The sequence below is a fragment of the Lissotriton helveticus genome, chromosome 5_1, assembly GCF_964261635.1.
Source record: "Lissotriton helveticus chromosome 5_1, aLisHel1.1, whole genome shotgun sequence".
Classification (NCBI taxonomy): domain Eukaryota; kingdom Metazoa; phylum Chordata; class Amphibia; order Caudata; family Salamandridae; genus Lissotriton; species Lissotriton helveticus.
This window is the reverse complement of record NC_136065.1, coordinates 2,114,112,424-2,114,136,598: the sequence shown is the minus strand read 5'-3', so window position 1 is coordinate 2,114,136,598 and position 24,175 is coordinate 2,114,112,424. Positions and strand designations below refer to the sequence as shown.

General features: G+C 48.3%; 1 protein-coding gene across 1 annotated transcript in view; it reads left to right on the top strand.

Annotated features, from left to right (window-relative positions):
* CFAP77 (cilia and flagella associated protein 77) overlaps positions 1–24,175 on the top strand; it is an 846,033-nt gene that overhangs the window by 360,896 nt on the left and 460,962 nt on the right. The window contains exon 2 of the mRNA XM_078641538.1: positions 15,270–15,372. Within this exon, the coding sequence (XP_078497664.1) occupies positions 15,270–15,372 (103 nt within the window). The remainder of the gene's footprint in view (positions 1–15,269; positions 15,373–24,175) is intronic.

Here is a 24,175-nt window from a genome sequence, read left to right as displayed (position 1 = left end):
CTACCCTCCTGGTAAATGTGTGCTTGGGTGACCCCTGTCGCACCTTTCACAAACGGAAAATATTAAAGAAGTCAGTGACCTAATCCGGGAAGCCTTTACAACCCTTGCTTTTAGGCATCCCTGCGTCTGGCTACGGACCATGGTTAAGAGAGGATATTCGTTCACGGCCATGCATTATTTCCCTCAGTGAATTGTGCCGTACCTTCACAAGAGCTCCCTTGAGCCCTGCTTCCTTAGCAGCGCACGCAGTGGTCGTCCTCAACAGTCACCTCGTGCATGCCATTCTGCATAAATTGCCGAGCGTGCATTGCGATGTATTTTAAAATGTACAAAAACCAGACCTAAATTGAGCTGGGCAAATTATTTCGAAGTAAATAACTACACATCTAGCTGTTTAAAATGAAACATGGGAAGCAACAAATACGAAGAAATATATTATTGAGCATAACGCCGTATATGCAGCATACTGCCAAGCTTATAAAACGGCTTTCCGTATCTGAAAGCACAATTTAACAAGGGACGCCCAGCACGGGTTTAGCCGAAGCGAAAGCGCACGACCTTACGGGAACACACACGCAGTCCTTACGCACTGCCCATGCGTGCGGCCAACACGCGCGGCAGTGTCCGGGGCTCCTGTGAGCTGAGGGAGCCGTGCGTTTTCGGAGCCTGTAGCAGTGTCCGGGGCTCCCGTGAGCTGAGGGAGCCCCGCATTTTCGGAGCCTGTACCAGAAAGAGCCCGGTGAGTGGTGGGGTGCATGTTTGTGTGTGTGCGCGTGTGTCTGCATATGTCTGCGTGTGTGTGTATGTGCGCACGTGTGTGTGTGCGCGCGTGTCTGTGTACGTGTGTCTGTGTGTACCTGTCTGTTTGTGTGTGCGCGTCCATATCCTTTGTGTATGTGTGAACAGCCTGCCGGAATCGGAGCGCGTGTTCACGCGCCCGACCTGATCCGATTCCGGCAGGCTGCGTGCGCGTGCCAGTCTCTTCTCCTCTCCTCTTTAGTCCTTGAAAGCAGAACCGATCACTATAGGATCGCTTTGCGACAGCAGGGCTTCGCCCTGCAATCGCAGGCGCGAGACCTAAAAATGTCAAAACAATAAGGTATCAGAAAATGTACAGCACCTCTAATACCAGCATAGAGTATAAGAGCACTTGATATCACACATATTACACGAAGGCAATCAATCATACGTGTGTTAATCACTGTATAGGAAATGTTACATAAGACAAAGGACTAAAAGGTGTAGGATTCACATGACAAGCATACTAGTAGTCAGTATAGTTTAATAGTAATTGGTCTGGAGAAACACAAATTCAGAATTTAAAACATAATACCATGGTTGGGGTTCTCTTTAATTATAAGAATTGATTTCAACCCAAATGAACCCTTTTTTGCAACATTAGGATAATCAAAGCCTCGGGAAAAAGACGATAACACTAATTTATACCCTGCAGTTTGCATGCAGCTCTTATATGTATTGTATTGTATTGTAGTTGCATTTATATAGCGCTTACTACCCCTGACGAGGCGTCAAAGCGCTTTTTCGGCGGGTAGCACGCTACTCTGGGACCCATAGAGGATTAGTGTTGAATTAGTATAGTGAAACATGCAAGTACATTTTAAGTGGTGGATAGGTTAGTCAGTTATTTGGATTTGAAATGATAGCAGATGGATAGAGGAGGACAAAGGTTTGTATTTATTTATCGCTCGCTTGTTGACGCACGCTATTCAGGGAGCCTATAAAGGATTAGTGGTGAATTAATATGATGAAATATGAGGTAATTTCAGTGGTGGATATTAGTCTGTTACTTGGAGTGAGAAGGATAGTGGAGAGATATATGGGGAAGAAAGATTTGCATTCAAATAGCACTTGTTACCCCTGATGGGTGTTGAAGTGCTTTTCTGGCGAGTAGCACGCCACTCCGGAACCCATAAAGGATTACTGTTGCAAATTAGTATAGTAAAAAATATGGAGTAATTTGAGTAGTGGATATGTTATTCAGTTATTTGGGTAGTATATTAGTATAGTGTATTATGGAATTTGAGAAGTGAACATGTTAGTCTGTTAATTTCGATTGAAAAGGATAGTGGAGGGATAAAAGAGTGAAAGATCTTAGCAATAGGAGGAGGCTTTTGGATGAGTAATACGGAGTTTTGGAGAGGAGGACTCAGAGGAAAGTGTTTACAAAGGTTTGTTTTAGGGGATCGGTATAGTAAAAGATGTGTCAGATGATGCAAGGAGGGGTAGAGTAGGAGATAAAAGGTGGTCTGTTAGGTGTAATTACAGCATGGAGAGTGTGTCTGAAAGGGATGTAGTTATGTATGGTGTTGATTGGTGTTGTGTTAGTGATGAGTGTACTCGTTAGTGGTATAGGATAGAGTTGTGTACTGTTTGTGGGTGATGGTGGATATGTGTGGTAGTTGGGATAGTAGGGTGTGCAGATGTGGTTTGGTTGGGTTTTTGGTGCATGCCTGGTGTACATTTGGTGTGAGTGTGTTGCTCTGTTTGTGGATGTGGATGGTGTGGGCTTGGTATTGCTAAATGAGAAAAAGTGCAGCATTTCTGGCCCTGGTCCTGGTCAGTCTCGAACAGGCTCAAACAGGCAACTACCCTTGTCCTCTCCGCCTTTAACAGGCTCAAACAGGCAACTACCCTTGTCCTCTCCGCCCTTAACAGGCTCAAACAGGCAACTACCCTTGTCCTCTCCGCCCTTAGCCTCGACGCCCGGGCTGAGACGCCCTAACCCTGGCCTTTTATAACCCTAGTAATCAGGTGACCCTTTCAGCCAATGGGAACCCTAGCCCTAACATTATCCAATAACAACACTAGCCCTAAAATCTAGAACCAATAGGAGACCAGGACCGTACAGCCAATCTTAGCCCTAGTCCAAGCACCCAATCAGTTCAAAAACCCTGATCTCTACGTCTAATAAAGGCCTTAGCCCTGCCAGTACTACCAACCCAAGTCCAAGCAGCCAATGGAAAAGGTAGCCCTAGTCCCTACTTCCAATAGAAAGCCTAACCCTACTCTTAGTCCCACAACTAGTCCAACAACCAATCACACCAGAAGCCCTAAATAGCTACTTCCAATTAAAGGTCTAACGCTAGCTCTAGTTCCACCCTACTCCCAATAACCAATAACATAGGAAGCCGTAGTCCCTACTTCCAATAGAAATCCTAACCCTAGCCCTAGTCCCAACCCTACAATAATTGAATCACAGACCCAGAAACCAATAAGAACCCTCAAATACCCAACTAATGAGGACATTAACCCTAACCCAATAGAAACACCAGATACAACCACCAATCAATGTACACATGTACCAGCCACTAGCAGACCATATAAGGTCCCAGCGACCTCAGACAAGGTTTGCTGGCCAGGGAGTTGGAAGCTGCTTCTCCTGTTCAGAATCTCCTAGGAGACAGACCGGCTCAATCCACACTTTGGACTTCTGCAGGTAAAGGCTTCACTAACTCGAAATCTAACAATACTGTTTGAATACAACTTTACTCCCCCTGCTGGCCAAAAATCGAAGTGCACAGGCCCCAATAAATACAGTTTAAACAGCTCACAGAAGCACCCACTGATGTAGAATATCCCTGTTGCTGGGGTGGGCGGGGAGGGGGGGGGGGGTGGAAGGACATTAATCACTGGAGTTATCATGACATTTTTATTGTTGCCGAAAATTGTTGGAGGCCACAAAGGAGGCAGCATGTGCTTTTGAAACCATATTATACTTGCAAACACGACACCCCCACCTGAAGTCCGTGCCAGGGTGCGGTAGCACTGCCCTAGAGCTACCCTGCTCAAGGGTCCTGTTACTTCAGTGACAGAGTCACTGTCACTCTGTGGTGTGCTGCTTCATAGGCCTGCCCGCAAGACTGGAGGTGAGCCTCAGAATGGATTGTGGCGGACAGGCCTTCAAGGCTAACCCACACTTGCCACTGCTAGGGTCCAACTGCTGGTGCTAAGACACCAGGGTTTTAAGATCTTGTGGGGCCTTCTAAGGTCTGAAGGTAGCACTGCTCATACAGTGAGAAGTGTCCCCCGGGCTCCTCGCTAGTCCTTGTGTAAAGGTTTCACCATGATCCACGATAAATATCGGGTGTTTTACCAATGCTTGTTTTTATTTATTTCATTCATCTTGTTATGTTCACAAGAAAATCATTACTTCAAAAAAGTCTTTCAATGTTCGCGAATGCACTCTTATAAATCCCAATGCATTTCGGCATTACTGCCTTCTTCCAGGGGATAAATGTTCTGTCAATGAAGAAAAGAAAACGAGATGTGTTTGAGGAAATGTCCTTCGTATTGAGTACCATGCAGTGCTGATTTCGAAAAGAGAATGTGCCCGTGAAGAAGTGAGGTGAAGCGAGGTGTAAAATACGAAACAAGAACCAAGTTGCCGAAATCAGAACCGAGGTGCCGGGTACGTGATTGGCTGGGTTTAAAAAAAACAGTGATGAAATGTGAGCCCAAAAAGTAGCGTTAACGCGAGTGCACGCGAGTCCAACATACGGGAGAAAAGTAAAGCTGGGTAACATGCCAATGTTATCAAAAAGTGGAGTAAACGGGTGCCGGTTAATAAAAAGCTTACCGTGACGTGCACGCGGAAGTTGAATAAGGATACCGCATTCAGTTGTCCGGTCGGAACGGGTAGACTAATCCCGGAAGTATTTAGCAATGAGTGGTTACCAAGGTATCCGTGACGTAGATGTGACGCGGTAAAGATTAATCAAACAGAAAGAAAGGACTTCAAAACGTGATCGAAAATGTGAGTGAGATGTGATAGAAAACGGACTAGTCGGAACCGGTGAATGAAACCAAGATAACATAAACCATGAAAGTTGAACCATATGCTGATATCAGAACGGGGACCTAATACAAAAAATGGAAGGTATAACAAAAACCTAAAAAATGAAACATGTGTTATGAAAATACGTGCAACATAAAAATAGAAATTAAATGTACAGAGCTACCCATTGGTCGCATTCAGGAAAAACCCAAAAGGAGTTTACAGATAACATGTATATTCGACTCGGTCATTAAGACCATATGGTTTCATGCTCGACAGTGTGAAAATCCAATAATTTTCGCGTTTTAAGAGTTCGTTATGATTGTCTTTACCTGATTCCTTAGTGACAGTTTCCAATGCGCAAAAACGCAATTGGCTGATACCATGTCCCGCTTCAAGAAAATGTTGAGCTACAGTCGATTTGGATTGTTTGGTTCTTATGTTGAATTTATGTTCTGTTAGTCTTATTTTGAGTTTTCTCTCGGTTTGTCCAACATAAATTTTGCCGCATGGGCACTTCAACAAATAGACTACGTTGGCTGTGTCACACGTAGCTGTCGCTCTAATCTTGATTTGATGCCCTTTCATGGGATGACTTACCGTTGTGCCTTTGATGACACTGTTACAGTGATTACAATTCCAACAGGGATTGGTGCCTTTAAATGTTTGGTTTGTCACTTTGAGGTGTTTAATGAGTTCCCCCAAATTTTTGGATCGAGAATAAGCAAAGATGGGTTCCATCTCTAAAATTTTGTTGAAATCAGGTTCCACTCTGAGTATGTCCCAATGTTTTTTGATAATTTGTTTGAATTTGTGACTGGTTGTAGAATATTTAGAGACCATGGTAATAACGTCAGTTTTCGGTGTGGTGGATGTGTTCAGTAAATCATCTCTGGATTTAGTGGCACATCTTTGTTTGGCCTGCTCAAGGATTGGGTTAGGATACCCTCGGGCTTTGAAGCGTGATGTAATGATGTTGGCTTCTTCATTGAATCTGTTGGGATCGGAAGTTATTCTTTTGGCTCGAATGAGTTGACTGTATGGTAAATGATTCTTGAGGGGTTGTGGGTGGAAGCTCGAATAGTGTACCGTATTATTCCTGTCGGTTTCTTTGCGGAACAAGCTTGTTTCAAATCCGGTATTGGTGTTGGTGATCTTAACATCGAGGTACGTGATGGAGTGTGATTGGATTTCATATGTGAATTGTAACCGTGAATCAATGGAATTGAGTTGGTTAAGTTCATTTAGCAGAATATCCTCTGGGCCTTGCCACATGAGAAAAATATCATCAATAAATCTGACGAACATTTTTAAATGATCTTTCCATGTTGTTTTACAAAGAATGTGGTCCTGTTCAAACCTATGCATGAACATGTTCGCATAGGCAGGAGCTGCCGAATTGCCCATTGAGGTTCCGGTCAGTTGTTGAAACCACTCGTCCTTCCATGTGAAATAACTGTGGAGTAGGGTGAATTCTAATAACTCCATCAGAAAAAGTTTCATTTCTTGGTTCAATTCTGTCCTCAGTAAACAATGTTCTGTTGCTTCAATTCCCATGGAGTGGGGAATGGATGTATATAAAGATGTAACATCAACTGTGCAAAGAATTAAGTTGCTGAAATCATCTATTTCCACGGGTTTTAAGTTTATTCAGGAAGTCTGTGGTGTCTCTTAGGAAAGTGGGTGTCGAGGTGACGATGGGTTGGAAATATTTATCCAAGAATTTACCCACTGGATCATGGATGCTTCCACATGTAGAGACTATAGGCCTACATGGAGGCGCTCGAAGATTCTTATGAATTTTTGGAACCTTAATACGCGAAATTTATTGGATTTTCACACTGTCAAGCATGAAACCATATGGTCTTAATGACCGAGTCGAATATACATGTTATCTGTAAACTCCTTTTGGGTTTTTCCTGAATGCGACCAATGGGTAGCTCTGTACATTTAATTTCTATTTTTATGTTGCACGTATTTTCTTAACACATGTTTCATTTTTTAGGTTTTTGTTATACCTTCCATTTTTTGTATTAGGTCCCCGTTCTGATATCAGCATATGGTTCAACTTTCATAGTTTATGTTATCTTGGTTTCATTCACCGGTTCCGACTAGTCCGTTTTCTATCACATCTCACTCACATCTTCGATCACGTTTTGAAGTCCTTTCTTTCTGTTTGATTAATCTTTACCGCGTCACATCTACGTCACGGATACCTTAGTAACCACTCATTGCTAAATACTTCCGGGATTAGTCTACCCGTTCCGACCGGACAACTGAATGCGGTATCCTTATTCAACTTCCGCGTGCACGTCACGGTAAGCTTTTTATTAACCGGCACCCGTTTACTCCACTTTTTGATAACATTGGCATGTTACCCAGCTTTACTTTTCTCCCGAATGTTGGACTCGCGTGCACTCGCGTTAACGCTACTTTTTGGGCTCACATTTCATCACTGTTTTTTTTAAACCCAGCCAATCACGTACCCGGCACCTCGGTTCTGATTTCGGCAACTTGGTTCTTGTTTCGTATTTTACACCTCGCTTCACCTCACTTCTTCACGGGCACATTCTCTTTTCGAAATCAGCACTGCATGGTACTCAATACGAAGGACATTTCCTCAAACACATCTCGTTTTCTTTTCTTCATTGACAGAACATTTATCCCCTGGAAGAAGGCAGTAATGACGAAATGCATTGGGATTTATAAGAGTGCATTCGCGAACATTGAAAGACTTTTTTGAAGTAATGATTTTCTTGTGAACATAACAAGATGAATGAAATAAATAAAAACAAGCATTGGTAAAACACCCGATATTTATCGTGGATCTTGGTGAAACCTTTACACAAGGACTAGCGAGGAGCCCGGGGGACACTTCTCACTGTATGAGCAGTGCTACCTTCAGCATTTTTCACGCCCCCTGTCGGAGGGTGATACTCCGGAGCACCTCACAAACTCTGAAATTACCAACAAAAGCGCTGTGCGTCCATCTACACCCTATTTGCCTTCTAAGGTCTAGCATGGGAATGTGCTCCCTCAGGGGGAGTGGTCTGGTGGACTGGTCATGAAGGCTGGACCTGGTTCCCCAGTTCCAAATTCAGCTGCTCTGAACATAATGCCACACCCTCTCCCCCACTGAACACCATACTGCCCCACTGAGCGAAACTTGCACTGCACTGACCCGCTATAAACACCTGGATGTGACTCAATTCAAATTACTCACTAGACAAGAACAATATGCTGCCTAGATTTTTTTTATAACATCCTAGATAAAGCAAACACTCATAGGTAATGCAAGATTAAGTAAAGCATGTGAAGCAGGAACAACATGGTTACCTTTTTCCTTTAACACTCATTAATCAGCAATTAGTGAGTGCTTTTGCCTGAAAAGTTAAGGCCATGACTACAGGGCCTAGAAGGGACCCGTTTCAATGCCCATTGCTTACACCCGTACAAAACGTAAGCAGTATGGTTTAAAAAGACCACATTTGTGAACACAGAGCCACTGTACACAATTTGTTTTCCATTTTACTCATCAAGCAGGTATTTCCGTACCTCCAGGAGTGGTGCACTTTCCCACCGGGGGAAAACAATGTTGTTCAAAGAGAGAAGAGAAAACTAAAGTAGCGCTTCACTGGCAAACACTGTAAAGTGGTGATAATGTGTTTATGAGTGAATAAAATCAATCTGGCCAGTTTGTGACCACTCGGTCTTGCTTTAGTTAGAAAGGTATATATTTTTCATACTTTGAATGTTTTATTTCTCTCCACCCTGAGGCTGCACTTACAAATTAAAAAATTGGAGAAAAAGACGACGTTTCCAGCAAAAGTGTTTTTCTTTTTTGGATCCATTTCACAGGGATGTAAATAAACAAAAGGAGGAAAGCGAGGGTAATACTCATTTCTTGAAGTGTAGGTTTTCACTAAATGAGGAGGAGCGCGACAGAAAGAGAGGGAAGAGGGGGAACAAAGAGGGGGTGGGGCGGGGGAAGCTGCCAGCAGCAGGAGAACTGGACACTATCCTTGGCCCGTCCACAAAAGGCGAGCCTTAACTATCGGCCATGGCGATTTCTGCCGTCCGGGAGGCATGTTTAAAATAAGAAAGTAGGGGAACGGAATCTATGAAACTAAACAAGCAGGGGTACGCCGTGCCCTGCTGATCCCGCCCACTTTGACCACTGGAAGCAAGTCAATGCGGTGGTGTCCACCTGCTCTTTGCAAATGATCAGGGCTTTTGAGAAGTTTAAAAGTAATTCCCCTAAACCCTTCGTTCCACCTTGGTGGCTGCAGCTGATGCGGAGCACGGCGGTAAGACTGGCCTCTCAACTATGAACATTCGATCATGTTATTGTGTCGGTGAACGAACTGCTGAAAGCTAAAGCCAGGCTCCGGCTCAGCTTGAGGTCCTGTTGGAACCTCGAGCCCATAACGAGCCGAGCTTTCAAGTGGCGTCTGCCTGCCACCCCACATCTATCCAGAATGTGGCATTATGGCCAGTGCTGCTGACTTTAGAACTAGGGAACCAGGCTTGAGTTTTGGCGATGGCTCAGCATCCTGCAGGGGCGGCTCTAGGGTCATGGTGGCCCTGGGCAGGGAGCGCAGGTAGGGGGCCCCGGAAGAGGGGGTCCGGGTGGGGCGGAGCGCGGAGGCCAGTAAAGAGGGGGGGGGTCAGGGTGTTTAGAAGTGGAACAGAGCCGGAGGCCGCCAAATCCCTGCCAGGGGCCGCCACGCAAATATGTATCCATCCTCTGAGGATAAATATATTAAGGATATATATTGGTGTGGTGGCCCCTGGGGTTTGGTGGCCCTGTGCAGGTGCACAGCTTGCATATGCCTAAGGCCGGCCCTGCATCCTGTGATCCTGGGCAAATCACTTAATCTCCCTGTGCCTTTAAAAACGGAATGTGACTTGGTGTAATGTAATCGGTTCCTACGTAAAGCTCTCTAATACCAAACAGGTATAAGGGGGCAATGTAGTTGACCTTTTGGTGTGGGGGGAGTCCCAGAGTGGCCTACCCTGGGCCACGTAAATACATTTTTTGGGGGGTTGCTGCGATCCTGTGGGATTCTTACTGGAGCCAGTGGGGGCCCCTTCTCCTGCAAGAGCCCCACCGGAGCTCAGGGGCTGCCCTGGCTTCCAAAAGACTTCTGTGTACGGGTGGCAGCCAACCCCACACTTCACACTGCTAAAGGCTGTGTATGGTGGAAGGTTGTCTGCCTGCAGGGCGTATGCGGTGAGGGTTTAACATAGGTATGTAGGGTAATAAACTAACACTTTATGTTAAAAAAAAACTAGAAATTCACTGATAAAGCCAAATGTTAAATTGACCTTGTAGTTAGGTATGGTAATAATATCTTATGTTGCAATAAAGAGACCTCAGAAAGTTATTGAAAAAAATCAATAAAAAGGTAGAAATGTCAGTTTAAACATAACATCGTAACATAAAAAAACACGGAGATTCACCGGTTATAGGTATTTCAATTAACTATAACTCACGCACTGGCCATGCACTACTTATCACCTCACATATTACATCCCTCATGATCAGTGATCATTTCATTGATGACATCATTGATGACATGTCCAGCAATATTAATCCAAGATGGCCTCCGCCAACATGTCTCAAGATCACTTACACATTTGTCAACGTCCTGTGGTGATCGCTGAATGTTAAGTTTCAGGAAAGAGATAATGCACATTATTCCTTACTACAATATCATTATATCCTAAGTGGACAGGATCGCATTCAATACGCATTTAAGACAGTGAGTCTAATCCACACGCTAGGGACCCGACAGGTATGTTGGTAGCTGGCCGGACCAGTCCCCTTCTCACAACTGCAAACTCAGGACCAATTTTTGTATTTTTCAGTTGAAAAAAATGCAGTATCTACGCGGTCCTCTGCCTTGACCTAAGGCACACATTGTCCTGGTGGACGGGGTAAGAGATCAGGGCTGTACCACCTGGTGCATGAGTGTCTGAAATCACGAAAGATTTTCATATGTCTATGTCTTTCTATGTATATTCAAAATGATCACAGATAAATACGGATGTATGACATTACAACGCATGCTTTTACATCGCATGCATTTACAACGCGGTATTTACAACGAATACCTTTACAACGCATAGTGCTTTTAGGCGCTAGATAGTGAATTGTTTAATTTACTATTCCAACTCCAGTCCCCGTGGATAGTAGGGAAGGGGTTTGAATAGTACATTAAACCTATTCCCTATCCTAGAGCGCCCCCCAGCGCAATACGTTGTAATGGTTTGCGTTGTAAAAGTTGCGTTGTAAAGGCACTGCGTGGTAAAAGTTGCGTTGTAAAGGTTGTTTACCGATAAATACTGGCATTGGTGGTATTCATATATCCAACAAACAGTTAAGAAGGGTCTAAGGGCGGGTTTACCGACCAACCAGGTATGTGCCCCAAACACAATGTACCACAACAATTAATACCTGGGGGTCTGAAATCATATGAGTAAGTCAAACAGATAGGATCACAACACCAAGACTACGCAAAATAACACCAGTGAGAAATAGTTGGTAACTGCAGGCCTAATCAAGGCTCAAGAGCACATGGAGAGAAATATAGTTCCCATCAGAATCCACACTGTACCGCCCTCTTTGTCATCATTTGGGTTCTCCTTACCCAGGAGATGAAACGGCCGGTCAGTTGTTACCGTGACCGAAAAATGTGATGAGTGGGAAGTACAGAAAAAATGCTAGTGGCTAATGAAAAAGCAGTGTATAGTGATTAGGATGAAAAAGTGAGTGGTAATAATAAAATTAGGTGAACTGGTTAGAAAAAGAAATTTATTAGTATCTCCCAGTCCCTAAGATTAAAAGGCAGGTGTGAGTGCGGGTTTGAAATAATACCCACACTTTCTAATGGTCAACATGTTTCTGCATTACATAGAACAGAGTTTCTAATGCATTCTTCAGGACCTTGTTGGAAATACACTACTGCTTTGTGAATAATAATAAAAAAAGATATCACCTGAGAGTCCCAGGCGTGCTCAACCGTATACTGTTAATGCATAGTAGCATTGGATCCAAACGAGAGACAAACAAACACATAAATAAATAAAGAAACAAATGAGCATGAATGAATCCTACTCAAATAGTTCCTACTTCAAAACATACTGTGATTGCAACATATTCACTCATACTAGGACACCGGCTCTAGTATACACACTCACCTATGTATGTTGGTTGAGAGGCTTCACCCCACCTGGCTGCAGCGCAGGTAAAAGGAGCACCGCTCTAAAGATAATTATAAATCATTTTCAGCGCGGTTTCATCAAGAGAAAAGAAATAGAGTTTACATGGAGACAGGAGGTGTCCCCTATTGCATCGCAAGAGGGTTTTGTTGTAGGTCCCCCGCCGTAACACGGCAATCACAGCGAAGGCCAGTACCAGAGGTTAACGCATATATAGGTCCGCAAATTATGTGATGACCAATGCGTTAGATTAAACAAGAGGTGCGAGGCTTAGCGGTAAATCCCGGGACCGAGTTAGCACTGTGATAGAATTAGTTACTAGTTGGTGAATATTATCTCTGCTACTGTGGGGTAACATGCAGAAATTTAATACCGGGAATACGGAGATGGCCCTTTCTAAGCGGCAGACTTCTCCGTGTGAGTTTTAAACGCTCTCAGCATACGCGCCGATCAAGAAAGGAAATGCGATGCTTAGCGGTAAAACTCGAGATCGAGTTAGCATTGTGATAGAATTAGATGCTAGTTGGTAAATATTATCTCTGCTACTGCGGGGTGACATGCAAAAACTTATTATCAGAACAACGGAGAGAGCCCTTTATAAGCGGCAAACTTCTCTGTGTGAGTTTTAAAAGGCTGTCAGCATGCGCGCCGAGGAGCGCAATGTCCCGCTTACCTTTCCGTCGGTGTCTCCGGGCAGTCTTCAGTACTGCTTGGGGGGGCACCGGCGGTAAGTCACGAAGACGTTTTGTAAGCTTGTATTTTTCTCCCAAGGCGTCACGTGACTGAGTGCAGTCACATGGTACCGAGAGTTGTGGGACTTGTAGTTCGTGGCGCTGTAGCGCCAGACGAAAAATTGAAAAAATACACTGGGAAAAATTCATTGTGCAGGTGGGTGATGCTACCGTACTAAGTCAATAGGTGTTGATAAGACTGGTGACAGGCCCCTACCCTAAGTGTTATCAATACACAATGGTGTTAAGGCGGTAGCTGAGAAAAGGACTGTCTTTTAAATCAGAGACCTAAGGCACACATTGTCCTGGTGGACGGGGTAAGAGATCAGGGCTGTACCACCTGGTGCATGAGTGCCTGAAATCACGAAAGATTTTCATATGTCTATGTCTTTCTATGTATATTCAAAATGATCACAGATAAATACGGATGTATGACATTACAACGCATGCTTTTACATCGCATGCATTTACAACGCGGTATTTACAACGAATACCTTTACAACGCATAGTGCTTTTAGGCGCTGGATAGTGAATTGTTTAATTTACTATTCCAACTCCAGTCCCCGTGGATAGTAGGGAAGGGGTTTGAATAGTACATTAAACCTATTCCCTATCCTAGAGCGCCCCCCAGCGCAATACGTTGTAATGGTTTGCGTTGTAAAAGTTGCGTTGTAAAGGCACTGCGTGGTAAAAGTTGCGTTGTAAAGGTTGTTTACCGATAAATACTGGCATTGGTGGTATTCACCTGTAGTGGAGCAGTGCGTGACCTCCAAACACAGCATGACACTGCACAACGCGACTGCCTGCTAAACGCTGCCTTCGGACCTCTCTAGGTCCTTCTGACCGCCTAACTCTGTCTTGCAGAATAAAGCGCTCTGTTTTTCCCTTTTCTCTTCTACCCTCTAGGTTGGAATATAGAAATATGATAGGGTGAGCAACACTTAGGCACTTTCTGACCTTGTGCTTCACCACTACAGATTGCTACATATAACCCAATCTTCACAATACTCCCCCGCCCTGAGTAAGGGTAGAGTATCTATTTGTTCTTGGTCCTGAAGAAGTGCTGCGGATCCCTCCTGGAACATTAAGGCGTGAAACGTGTCGGCCTGAAGGTTTTTATGCATCACATATCAGATAGTAACGCTTCATAACTTCGCTCTGAACATCTACACTTCCTTGTTTTAACCCTAACAAAGGGACCCTTGAATAAATATATCCCTGGGAACTTCTAGATTTTTAGACCACTCTCACATGTCACCACGATTTGCTACATCACATCATCACGGCATTGCAGCGCCGGCCCCACGAGGAGCAAAATCCCGATGGTGAAGCATGACACCTGCATGGGTGTGTGAGGGCAACTCTACCGAGGAAGGCTGACCCCCCAAAGTAGTATACGCCAACCTTTTACCACCACTTTCTCTTTATAGGACTGCCACCCCATTTGGTTGAAATATCATTGATGACGACACATACAGCACTGCAGGTGGGGCTTCAGCTGCAGTACCCTGGCAGAGAACAAAAAAAAAGAAAAAGAAAAAGATATTGTGGGGGATTTGTGGGCAGTCGGACGTCCGCAGTTGTTTGGTGCATGGCCTAGCCTTAGGTCAGGCCCTGCGGCCAACCCCACATAGCGCACAGCCAAAGGTTGTGTGAGGTGGGTTGGTTGCCTGATAGGGGTTGGACGCAGGGCCGGGCTGTTGGCCATGCAGGGCAAAGGATGGCCAACCCCAAAGCCCACATAGCCGAAAGCTCTGCTCAGTGAGGCAGTTGAGGGAATATGATCCAGAAACCCGGGAAATTCATGTCCTCGGTGATGTAATATGTGAGGTCAGAAGCAGAGCACAGTGAGGGCACAGGTAAATGGGAGGTCAATAAAGTAGAACTGGTGAATTACAGAATTATTTGTTTTTTTAAACTAGTTTTTATATTTTTATATTTTTACAAGACCTAACTATAACCTCACTTTAATATATATATATATATATATATATATATATATATATATATTATAACACACACACTCACCATAGAGTTTTGCTTTTTTGCTTGAATTTATTTCTCCATGTGGAATTGTCCAGAAGAACACAAAACACACGGTTGCAGTGTCAGTGTTGTTACAGCATAAGTTTTTGTCTAGGTTTTTATATATTTAATACATTGTTCAATGTTTCCATAAGAAATTATGCTTTTAACAATTATTGTTGGAGTGTTAATGCCTTCAAGCCACCAGCATATGAGGGCATAATGAACCTTTGATTGAGCTCCTGTGGTTAATGATTAGAGTTTACCACTGTGGGTCGAAAATATATCATTCTAGGAGGGATGGAGACATGTTCAGCGTTGGCAGCTTTTGTGTAAAAGACCCGCGGAACAGGGAGTGGGTTTCATGGTATGTGCCCAGGATCACACACGGTGCTCAGTTTAGAACTCTGGCTGAGCACTGCCACCGCTGCCACTTTGATCAGGAGACCTCTTTGCCTCATACCTAAGAAGTAACATCCTCTCTTCTCTTACAGCGCACAGAAGCTGGGAAGGTCCGCACCAGGTGCTACAGTCTGCCCGGACCGGAGTTTGTGTATGGAATCCTAAACACTGCCCGAGATGGAGGCGTGCCCGAAGGTAGGGTGGCATGTACAAATGATGGGGTGCCTTTGATATGGTGGGCAAGGTGTGGGGGGGGGGGTCATCCTATCACTCAGGACACTGTCCCACTGGCGGCGCTCCTCCCCTCTCCTGACTCTAACTCAGGGCAATAAGAAGACCTGTAAATGAAAATGTAAATTGATACTTGTATAGCGCACTACTCACCCGCAAGGGTCTCAAGGCGCTTGTACGAATACCGCTGTGGAACCCATCCTGGCTCTCCCTGTGAGATGTCCACTCCTGGGCACCCCCAAGGTGGAGGCCAGGCATCCTTAGCGTTGTGGGGCCGTTGTGGAGATTAAGCAAGCTATTGCCCAGAGTTGCAGAGTGGGACTCCATGATTGGAATAGGCACCGAGGCGAGAATTATCAGGTCCGTGGAATTTTGAGCCCAAGACCCGCTGAGGCGGGAATTGAACCCTGGTCCCGGGCTAGACCTCTGCATCAGGGTCTGCCGCTCTAACCATTGAGCCACACTTCTCCACTGTGGACAGCCCCACGCCCTTCTCACCCCTGCCAACACCTGGTAGTCACCTGACCTCAGCCTCTCGAGATCTGAGGTTGCCTGTCCCCCTCTCTGCAGATCTGAGGTTGCCTGCCTCCCTCTCTACAGATCTGACGTTGCCTGCCCCCCTCTCTGCAGATCTGAGGCTGCCTGCCCCCTTCTCTGCAGATCTGACGTTGCCTGCCTCCCTCTCTTCAGATCTGAGGTTGCCTGCCCCCCTCTCTGCGGATCTGAGGTTGCCTGCCTCCCTCTCTGCAGATCTGAGGTTGCCTGCCCCCTCCTCTGCAGATCTGACGTTGCCTGCCTCCCTCTCTTCAGATCTGAGGTTGCCTGCCCCCTTCTCTGCAGATCTGACGTTGCCTGCCTCCCTCTCTGCAGATCTGAGGTTGCCTGCCTCCCTCTCTGCAGATCTGAGGTTGCCTGCCTCCCTCTCTGCAGATCTGAGGTTGCGAGGTTGCCTGCCCCCCTCTCTGCAGATCTGACGTTGCCTGCCTCCCTCTCTGCAGATCTGAGGTTGCCTGCACCCCTCTCTGTAGATCTGAGGTTGCCTGCCTCCCTCTCTGCAGATCTGAGGTTGCCTGCCTCCCTCTCTGCAGATCTGAGGTTGCCTGCCCCTTTCTCTGCAGATCTGACGTTGCCTGCCTCCCTCTCTGCAGATCTGAGGTTGCCTGCCCCCCTCTCTGCAGATCTGACGTTGCCTGCCCCCCTCTCTGCAGATCTGAGGTTGCCTGCCTCCCTCTCTGCAGATCTGAGGTTGCCTGCCTCCCTCTCTGTAGATCTGAGGTTGCCTACCCCCTTCTCTGCAGATCTGAGTTTGCCTGCCCCCCTCTCTGCAGATCTGAGGTTGCCTTCCCCCTCTCTGCAGATCTGAGGTTGCCTGCCCCCTCTCTTCAGATCTGAGGTTGCCTGCCCCCCTCTCTGCAGATCTGACGCTGCCTGCCCCCCTCTCTGCAGATCTGAGGTTGCCTTCCCCCTCTTTGCAGATCTGAGGTTGCCTGCCCCCTCTCTTCAGATCTGAGGTTGCCTGCCCCCTCTCTGCAGATCTGACGCTGCCTGCCCCCCTCTCTGCAGATCAGAGGTTGCCTGCCCCCCTCTCTGCAGATCTGAGGTTGCCTGCCCCCCTCTCTGCAGATCTGACGTTGCCTGCCTCCCTCTCTTCAGATCTGAGGTTGCCTGCCCCCTCTCTGCAGATCTGAGGTTGCCTGCCCCCTCTCTGCAGATCTGAGGTTGCCTGCCCCCCTCTCTGCAGATCTGAGGTTGCCTGCCCCCCTCTCTGCAGATCTGAGGTTGCCTGCCCCCCTCTCTGCAGATCAGAGGTTGCCTGCCCCCCTCTCTGCAGATCTGACGTTGCCTGCCTCCCTCTCTTCAGATCTGAGGTTGCCTGCCCCCTCTCTGCAGATCTGAGGTTGCCTGCCCCCCTCTCTGCAGATCTGAGGTTGCCTGCCCCCCTCTCTGCAGATCTGAGGTTGCCTGCCCCCCTCTCTGCAGATCTGAGGTTGCCTGCCCCCCTCTCTGCAGATCTGAGGTTGCCTGCCCCCCTCTCTGCAGATCTGAGGTTGCCTGCCCCCCTCTCTGCAGATCTGAGGTTGCCTGCCTCCCTCTCTGCAGATCTGAGGTTGCCTGCCCCCCTCTCTGCAGATCTGACGTTGCCTGCCTCCCTCTCTTCAGATCTGAGGTTGCCTGCCCCCCTCTCTGCAGATCTGAGGTTGCCTGCCCCCCTCTCTGCAGATCTGAGGTTGCCTGCCCCCCTCTCTGCAGATCTGAGGTTGGCTGCCCCCCTCTCTGCAGATCTGAGGTTGCCTGCCCCCCTCTCTGCAGATCTGAGGTTGCCTGCCCCCCTCTCTGCAGATCTGAGGTTGCCTGCCACCTCGTCAGGTCTGAGGCTTGCATGACCTGTTCTTCTGATGATCTGAAAGTTGTCCACCCTTGCTCTCCAGAGAAATGAGGGTCGTTTCACCCCCCTCCTGAGATCTGAGCTTCCTGATTTGCCCTTTTCGAGATGTGAGTATTGCCTCACTCTCTCCTCCTAAGAGTCTCCTGACCTCACAGTGTCAAGAACCAGGAGTCCCCTGACTTTCGAACACTCAAGCTCTGAGAGTCACCTGACTTTCCAACACTCAAGCTCTGAGAGTCACCTGACTTTCCAACACTCAAGCTCTGAGAGTCGTCTGATTTTCCCACACTCAATCCCTGAGAGTCGCCTGACTTCCCCATACTAAAGCTCTCTGAGTCGCCTTCCTCACACTCAAGCTCTGAGAGTCGCCTTCCCCACACTCAAGCTCTGAGATGCGCCTGACTTCCCCACACTCAAGTTCTGAGAGCCGGCTGACTTCCCCACACTAAAGCGCTCTGAGTCCCCTTCCTCACACTCAAGCTCTGATGGTCGCCTGACTTCCCCACACTAAAGCTCTCTGAGTCGCCTTCCCCACACCCAAGCTCTGAGGGTCGCCTTCCCCACACTCAAGCTCTGGGAGTCCGCTGACTTCCCCACACTCAAGCCTGAGAGTCGCCTTACCTCCCCATACTCAAACTCTGAGAGTCGCCTGACTTCCCCACTCTCAAGCTCTGAGATGCGCCTGACTTCCCCACACTCAAGTTCTGAGAGTCGGCTGACTTCCCCACACTCAAGCTCTGAGAGTCACCTGACTTCCCCACACTCAAGCTCTGAGAGTCGCCTGACTTCCCCACACTCAAGCTCTGAGAGTCGCCTGACTTCCCCACACTCAAGTTCTGAGAGTCGCCTGACTTCCCCAAACTCAAGTTCTGAGAGTCGCCTGACTTCCCCACACTCAAGCTCTGAGAGTCACCTGACTTCACCACACTCAAGCCTGAGAGTCGCCTGACTTCCCCACACTCAAGCTCTTAGAGTCGGCTGACTTCCCCACACTCAAGCTCTGAGAGTCGCCTGACTTCCCCACACTCAAGCTCTGAGAGTCACCTGACTTCACCACACTCAAGCCTGAGAGTCGCCTGACTTCCCCACACTCAAGCTCTTAGAGTCGGCTGACTTCCCCACACTCAAGCTCTGAGAGTCGCCTGACTTCCCCACACTCAAGCTCTGAGAGTCACCTGACTTCCCCACACTCAAGCTCTGAGAGTCGCCTGACTTCCCAAAACTCAAGCTCTGAGAGTCACCTGACTTCACCGCACTCAAGCCTGAGAGTCGCCTGACTTCCCCACACTCAAGCTCTCAGAGTCAACTGACTTCACCACACTCAAGCCTGAGAGTCGCCTGACTTCCCCACACTCAAGCTCTTAGAGTCGGCTCACTTCCCCACACTCAAGCTCTGCGAGTCGCCTGACTTCCCCACACTCAAGCTCTGAGAGTCACCTGACTTCCCCACACTCAAGCTCTGAGAGTCGCCTGACTTCCCCACACTCAAGTTCTGAAATTCGCCTGACTTCCCCACACTCAAGCTCTGAGAGTCACCTGACTTTCCAACACTCAAGCTCTGAGAGTCGCCTGACTTCCCCACACTCAAGCTCTGAGAGTCGCCTGACTTCCCCACACTCAAGTTCTGAGAGTCTCCTGACTTCCCCACACTCAAGTTCTGAGAGTCGCCTGACTTCCCCACAATCAAGCTCTGAGAGTCGCCTTACCTCCCCACACTCAAGCTCTGAGAGTCACCTGACTTCCCCACACTCAAGCTCTGAGAGTCGCCTGACTTTCCAACACTCAATCTCTGAGAGTCGCCTCGTATGGGTGGGCGTAGTTCACAAAGTAGTGCTACGCGAAGCTACGCAAAGTGCACTTCGCACTACGCGAACTACACGTAGCACTACACGAACTGCGTAGTAACATGTTCGCACTGTGCAAGATGCTGTTTTCAATGATTGCACAGTGCAGACAAGCATCCGGCACTGAGCAATCATTGAAAACGGCATCTTGCACAGTGCAAGATGTATTTTACTGCCGCTCGAATAGATTTTGTACTTGAGCTGCAGCTTTCTCAACGCAGACTGGTAGTTTCTCATCGCGAGCGGTCGCGAGCATGCGCGACCACTCGCAATGAGAAACCTGACCTCCCTGCGTTAAGAATCTCTCGGGGAGGTTTATTTTCCACGCTCGCGATCGGCAACTTGATGTTGCTGATCGCGAACGAGGAAATGGTCTCGCCGGGATGTCATTTTGCTTGCTCGTGGTCGCCAACATGACGCTGAGGACCGCGAGCAAGCAAAAAATGACCGCTGCACTGCGCTACGCATGTTCGCACTGTGCTACATGCAGTTCGCGTAGTACGAAGTTGCGCAAACTTCGCAAACTACGCGAGCGTAGCGTAGTGCTTCGTCCAGGGTTAGGCGCCTGACTTCCCCACACTCAAGCTCTGAAAGTCACCTGACTTCCTGTGAGAAGTTGGCCTGATGTGCAGTGTTCACTATTCTAGTGATCACTATATATCAGTCCAAACAACCCTTATTGATGATTGGTTTGTTTTCAACCTTATAGACCAGCTATCCTAGTAGCATGGATACGAGCAGTCTAAGGCTAAGACTCTAGAGGGCGTGTTAAGCCAGCTGTTTTACCATCACATTACCCCTTGAACACCCAGTGAAAGGACACCACACAAGTGTTATGAAAATAAACAGTGTATTTATTAGAATCACAACAACCCTGTACTCTTTATGAGGACAGGGTGCTAGGCACACAACAAAACTCTTACGAAAATACTTAAGTTAGCACGTTATACACAAATGCCCGAGGGGCACGAAAAACCATATATTCTAAAAGTGGAATGCGAAATTACTAGCAGGTAGACTAGGGAATCGTTAGATTACTTCTAGGAGACCTAGGGGACTCGGGTGCAGAGTGTGCACTCTCACGCGGGATGCGGGACAAAGTCTATGGAGGCTAGTAAAGGCAAAGTTAGTGTTCACGGGCGAACCCGACCTGGTGGGAAGAAAACGACAGTGGATCCTGACCCTAGGATAGTGAGGCTATGCTGGGACACCGAAGTGCCGAAGTTACCTAGCCCAGGGGCTGCAGCTGCATAGGTCTGAAAAGACGTCGGGGATCTCGTTGCCGGACCAGGAGCCTGGAAGGAAGAAGTTGCTGGCAGGCGACCAGTGAAGAAAAGTTCGATGGATCCAAGCCTGGATCAAGGAAGAGGAAACCTGAAAGCAGAGGGGACCAAGTTCTTGAATCACTAGCCAGTGATTAAGTGGGCACCAGGATGGCACCGGGCGAAGTCACCGCAGTCAGGTGAGTGGGCGCTGCTGGGCTCTGCAGTCTCTCGGACCAGGAGGCGTTGTCGGCGACCAGGATGGAGGTGCGAGCTGTCCCACGAAGGTTCTTGCTGTCGACGTCGCTGGACCCAGGATTGGGCAACAAGTCTTGGCAAATGCAAGGCCCACGCGGTGGACCTAAAAATGGCGTCTTGGGCGGACCAGGAGGGTCCAGGGTACTTCTCCGATGGAGGGAAGCAAGGGCCAGTCTGGAGCAACCAGACCAGCAGCAGAAATGTCGTCGGGCGTCGTTCAGAAGGCCACAAGCCAGCGGGCTAGTAGCCAAAACAACGCGGTGAGCAGCAAAAAGCAGAAGGGCCCCACGCAGATCGTGGAGATGCTGGGGGGCTGCACTTCGGTGCTGGAGCTGCTCAGGGTCGGGGCTTCTCGGACCCCAAAGCACTCACCAGGAAATTACTCGGCGGGCTTGCTGGAAAGAAGTCGTGCAGTCTTGAAGATGGCCGGTCCCTCGAGGTCTCGTCACACCCACGAATCTCAGCGTGACTGATGATGCAGGTAGAGGTCAGAGGTGCCAGGGAAGCCGGTTCTCGTCGAACTGGGCAGTCTTGATCCGGAGGAGAGACTTGCAGCAGACCGCAGTGTTCTTAAGATGGTGCCTGCGGATGCAGGGTGACTACTCCTTAGTCACAAGGGAGAAATCTTAGGAAGAAGTCTTGAGTTCCTTTCGTGGAAAGTAGTTTCAGGATTCAAAGATGATCTGATTTGGAAGGGGGCCAGTTCCTACCTTTATCCTGTAAAAAGGGGCTGGCACGCGACTAAGTCCTGCCCTAGGGGTGGGACTAGGAGGGGGGTGGTTACACCCACTTCCTTGGCGGGCTTTTCCCCAGCACAGGGTCTGGAGTGACCCTGGAACTGGTTCCAGCCAGCCTATGCACAGTGAGCACCGGGGTGCCACGTGCAGTCACCTTCCTCTAAAGCCCTGCCTACCTACAATACACAAAACCCTGTCTGGGACGGTGCTGGCACCGCCCCTGGCAGGAAACCCTTTGTCCTTATCTCCTGCTCTGGGAGGACTCCCAGCAGCAGGAGGGCAGACTTGTGTCTCGGTGGCAGCATCCATTTTGTGGAGCTGAGGCTCTGTTTGACTTTAACCGGGGGTTAGGGGTTACATACATGTCGTGTCCCTCTAGAAGGGTGGAATGCTAACCCCGTCGCCAGAATTGGCGAGGGGTTAGTATTCCAATTCGTATGACACCTTACTCGACATGTTTTGATAAAGCGATACCAGAGTTGGCATATAACCGCGAGGATTATAATGCACTTAAGAGTATATGGTATGCGATATCCTGGAAACGGCTAAGGGATGGATCCCAAAAGCCGCAGACAGGCTCAGCTCATGCCAGAGCACCATCTCACACGATTCCAAGCACTCTGCCTTCAGGATTGTTAAGGCCTGCCATAGGAGTGACTGATAGGAGATCTGTGTGTCCATTTTTAGGGTTAGATATAGGTATACTATATCTAAAGCAAAGGGTGATTACACCACCTTGCCCCAGCTGTCAAGCAGCCAGTTGTGTCAGATTTGGATGGCCAGCCAGGGGTGGCATAATACATGCTGCAGCCCCTGGTAGGCCCTGGGTACACCTATGCCCTGGGTACCTAAGGTACACTGTACAGGGGCTAATAAGGTGACTCAGTATCCAATTAGATATGTACCTAGGGTACATGGAATCCATTTTACAGAGAGAGCAGTAGGCCTGGGGTCCTGAATAGCAGGGCCCCAGGTCAACTAAGTCAGAAAACCAGCAAAACACCAGGCAAAAAGTTGGGGGCAACCATAGTCAGGGATCTACCTTCCTACACTTCCCCACACTCAAGCTCTGAAAGTCGCCTGACTTCCCCACACTTAATCTCTGAGAGTCACCTGACATCCCCACACTTAAGCTCTGAGAGTCGCCTGACTTCCCCACACTCAAGCTCTGAGTCACCTGACTTCCCCACACTCAAGCCTAAGAGTCGCCTGACTTCCCCCACTCAAGTTTTGAGAGTCACCTGACTTCCCCACACTCAAGCCTGAGAGTCGTCTGATTTTCCCACACTCAATACCTGAGAGTCGCCTGACTTCCCCACACTCAAGCTCTGAGAGTCGCCTGACTTCCCCACACTAAAGCTCTCTGAGTCGCCTTCCCCACACTCAAGCTCTGAGAGTCGCCTTCCCCACACTCAAGCTTTGAGATGCGCCTGACTTCCCCACACTCAAGTTCTGAGAGCCGGCTGACTTCCCCACACTCAAGCTCTGATGGTCGCCTGACTTCCCCACACTAAAGCTCTCTGAGTCGCCTTCCCCACACTCAAGCTCTGAGGGTCGCCTTCCCCACACTCAAGCTCTGAGAGTCCGCTGACTTCCCCACACTCAAGCCTGAGAGTCGCCTTACCTCCCCATACTCAAACTCTGAGAGTCGCCTGACTTCCCCACTCTCAAGCTCTGAGATGCGCCTGACTTCCCCACACTCAAGTTCTGAGAGTCGGCTGACTTCCCCACACTCAAGCTCTGAGAGTCACCTGACTTCCCCACACTCAAGCTCTGAGAGTCGCCTGACTTCCCCACACTCAAGTTCTGAGAGTCGCCTGACTTCCCCAAACTCAAGTTCTGAGAGTCGCCTGACTTCCCCACACTCAAGCTCTGAGAGTCGGCTGACTTCCCCACACTCAAGCTCTGAGAGTCACCTGACTTCCCCACACTCAAGCTCTGAGAGTCGCCTGACTTCCCCACACTCAAGTTCTGAGAGTCGCCTGACTTCCCCAAACTCAAGTTCTGAGAGTCGCCTGACTTCCCCACACTCAAGCTCTGAGAGTCACCTGACTTCACCACACTCAAGCCTGAGAGTCGCCTGACTTCCCCACACTCAAGCTCTTAGAGTCGGCTGACTTCCCCACACTCAAGCTCTGAGAGTCGCCTGACTTCCCCACACTCAAGCTCTGAGAGTCACCTGACTTCACCACACTCAAGCCTGAGAGTCGCCTGACTTCCCCACACTCAAGCTCTTAGAGTCGGCTGACTTCCCCACACTCAAGCTCTGAGAGTCGCCTG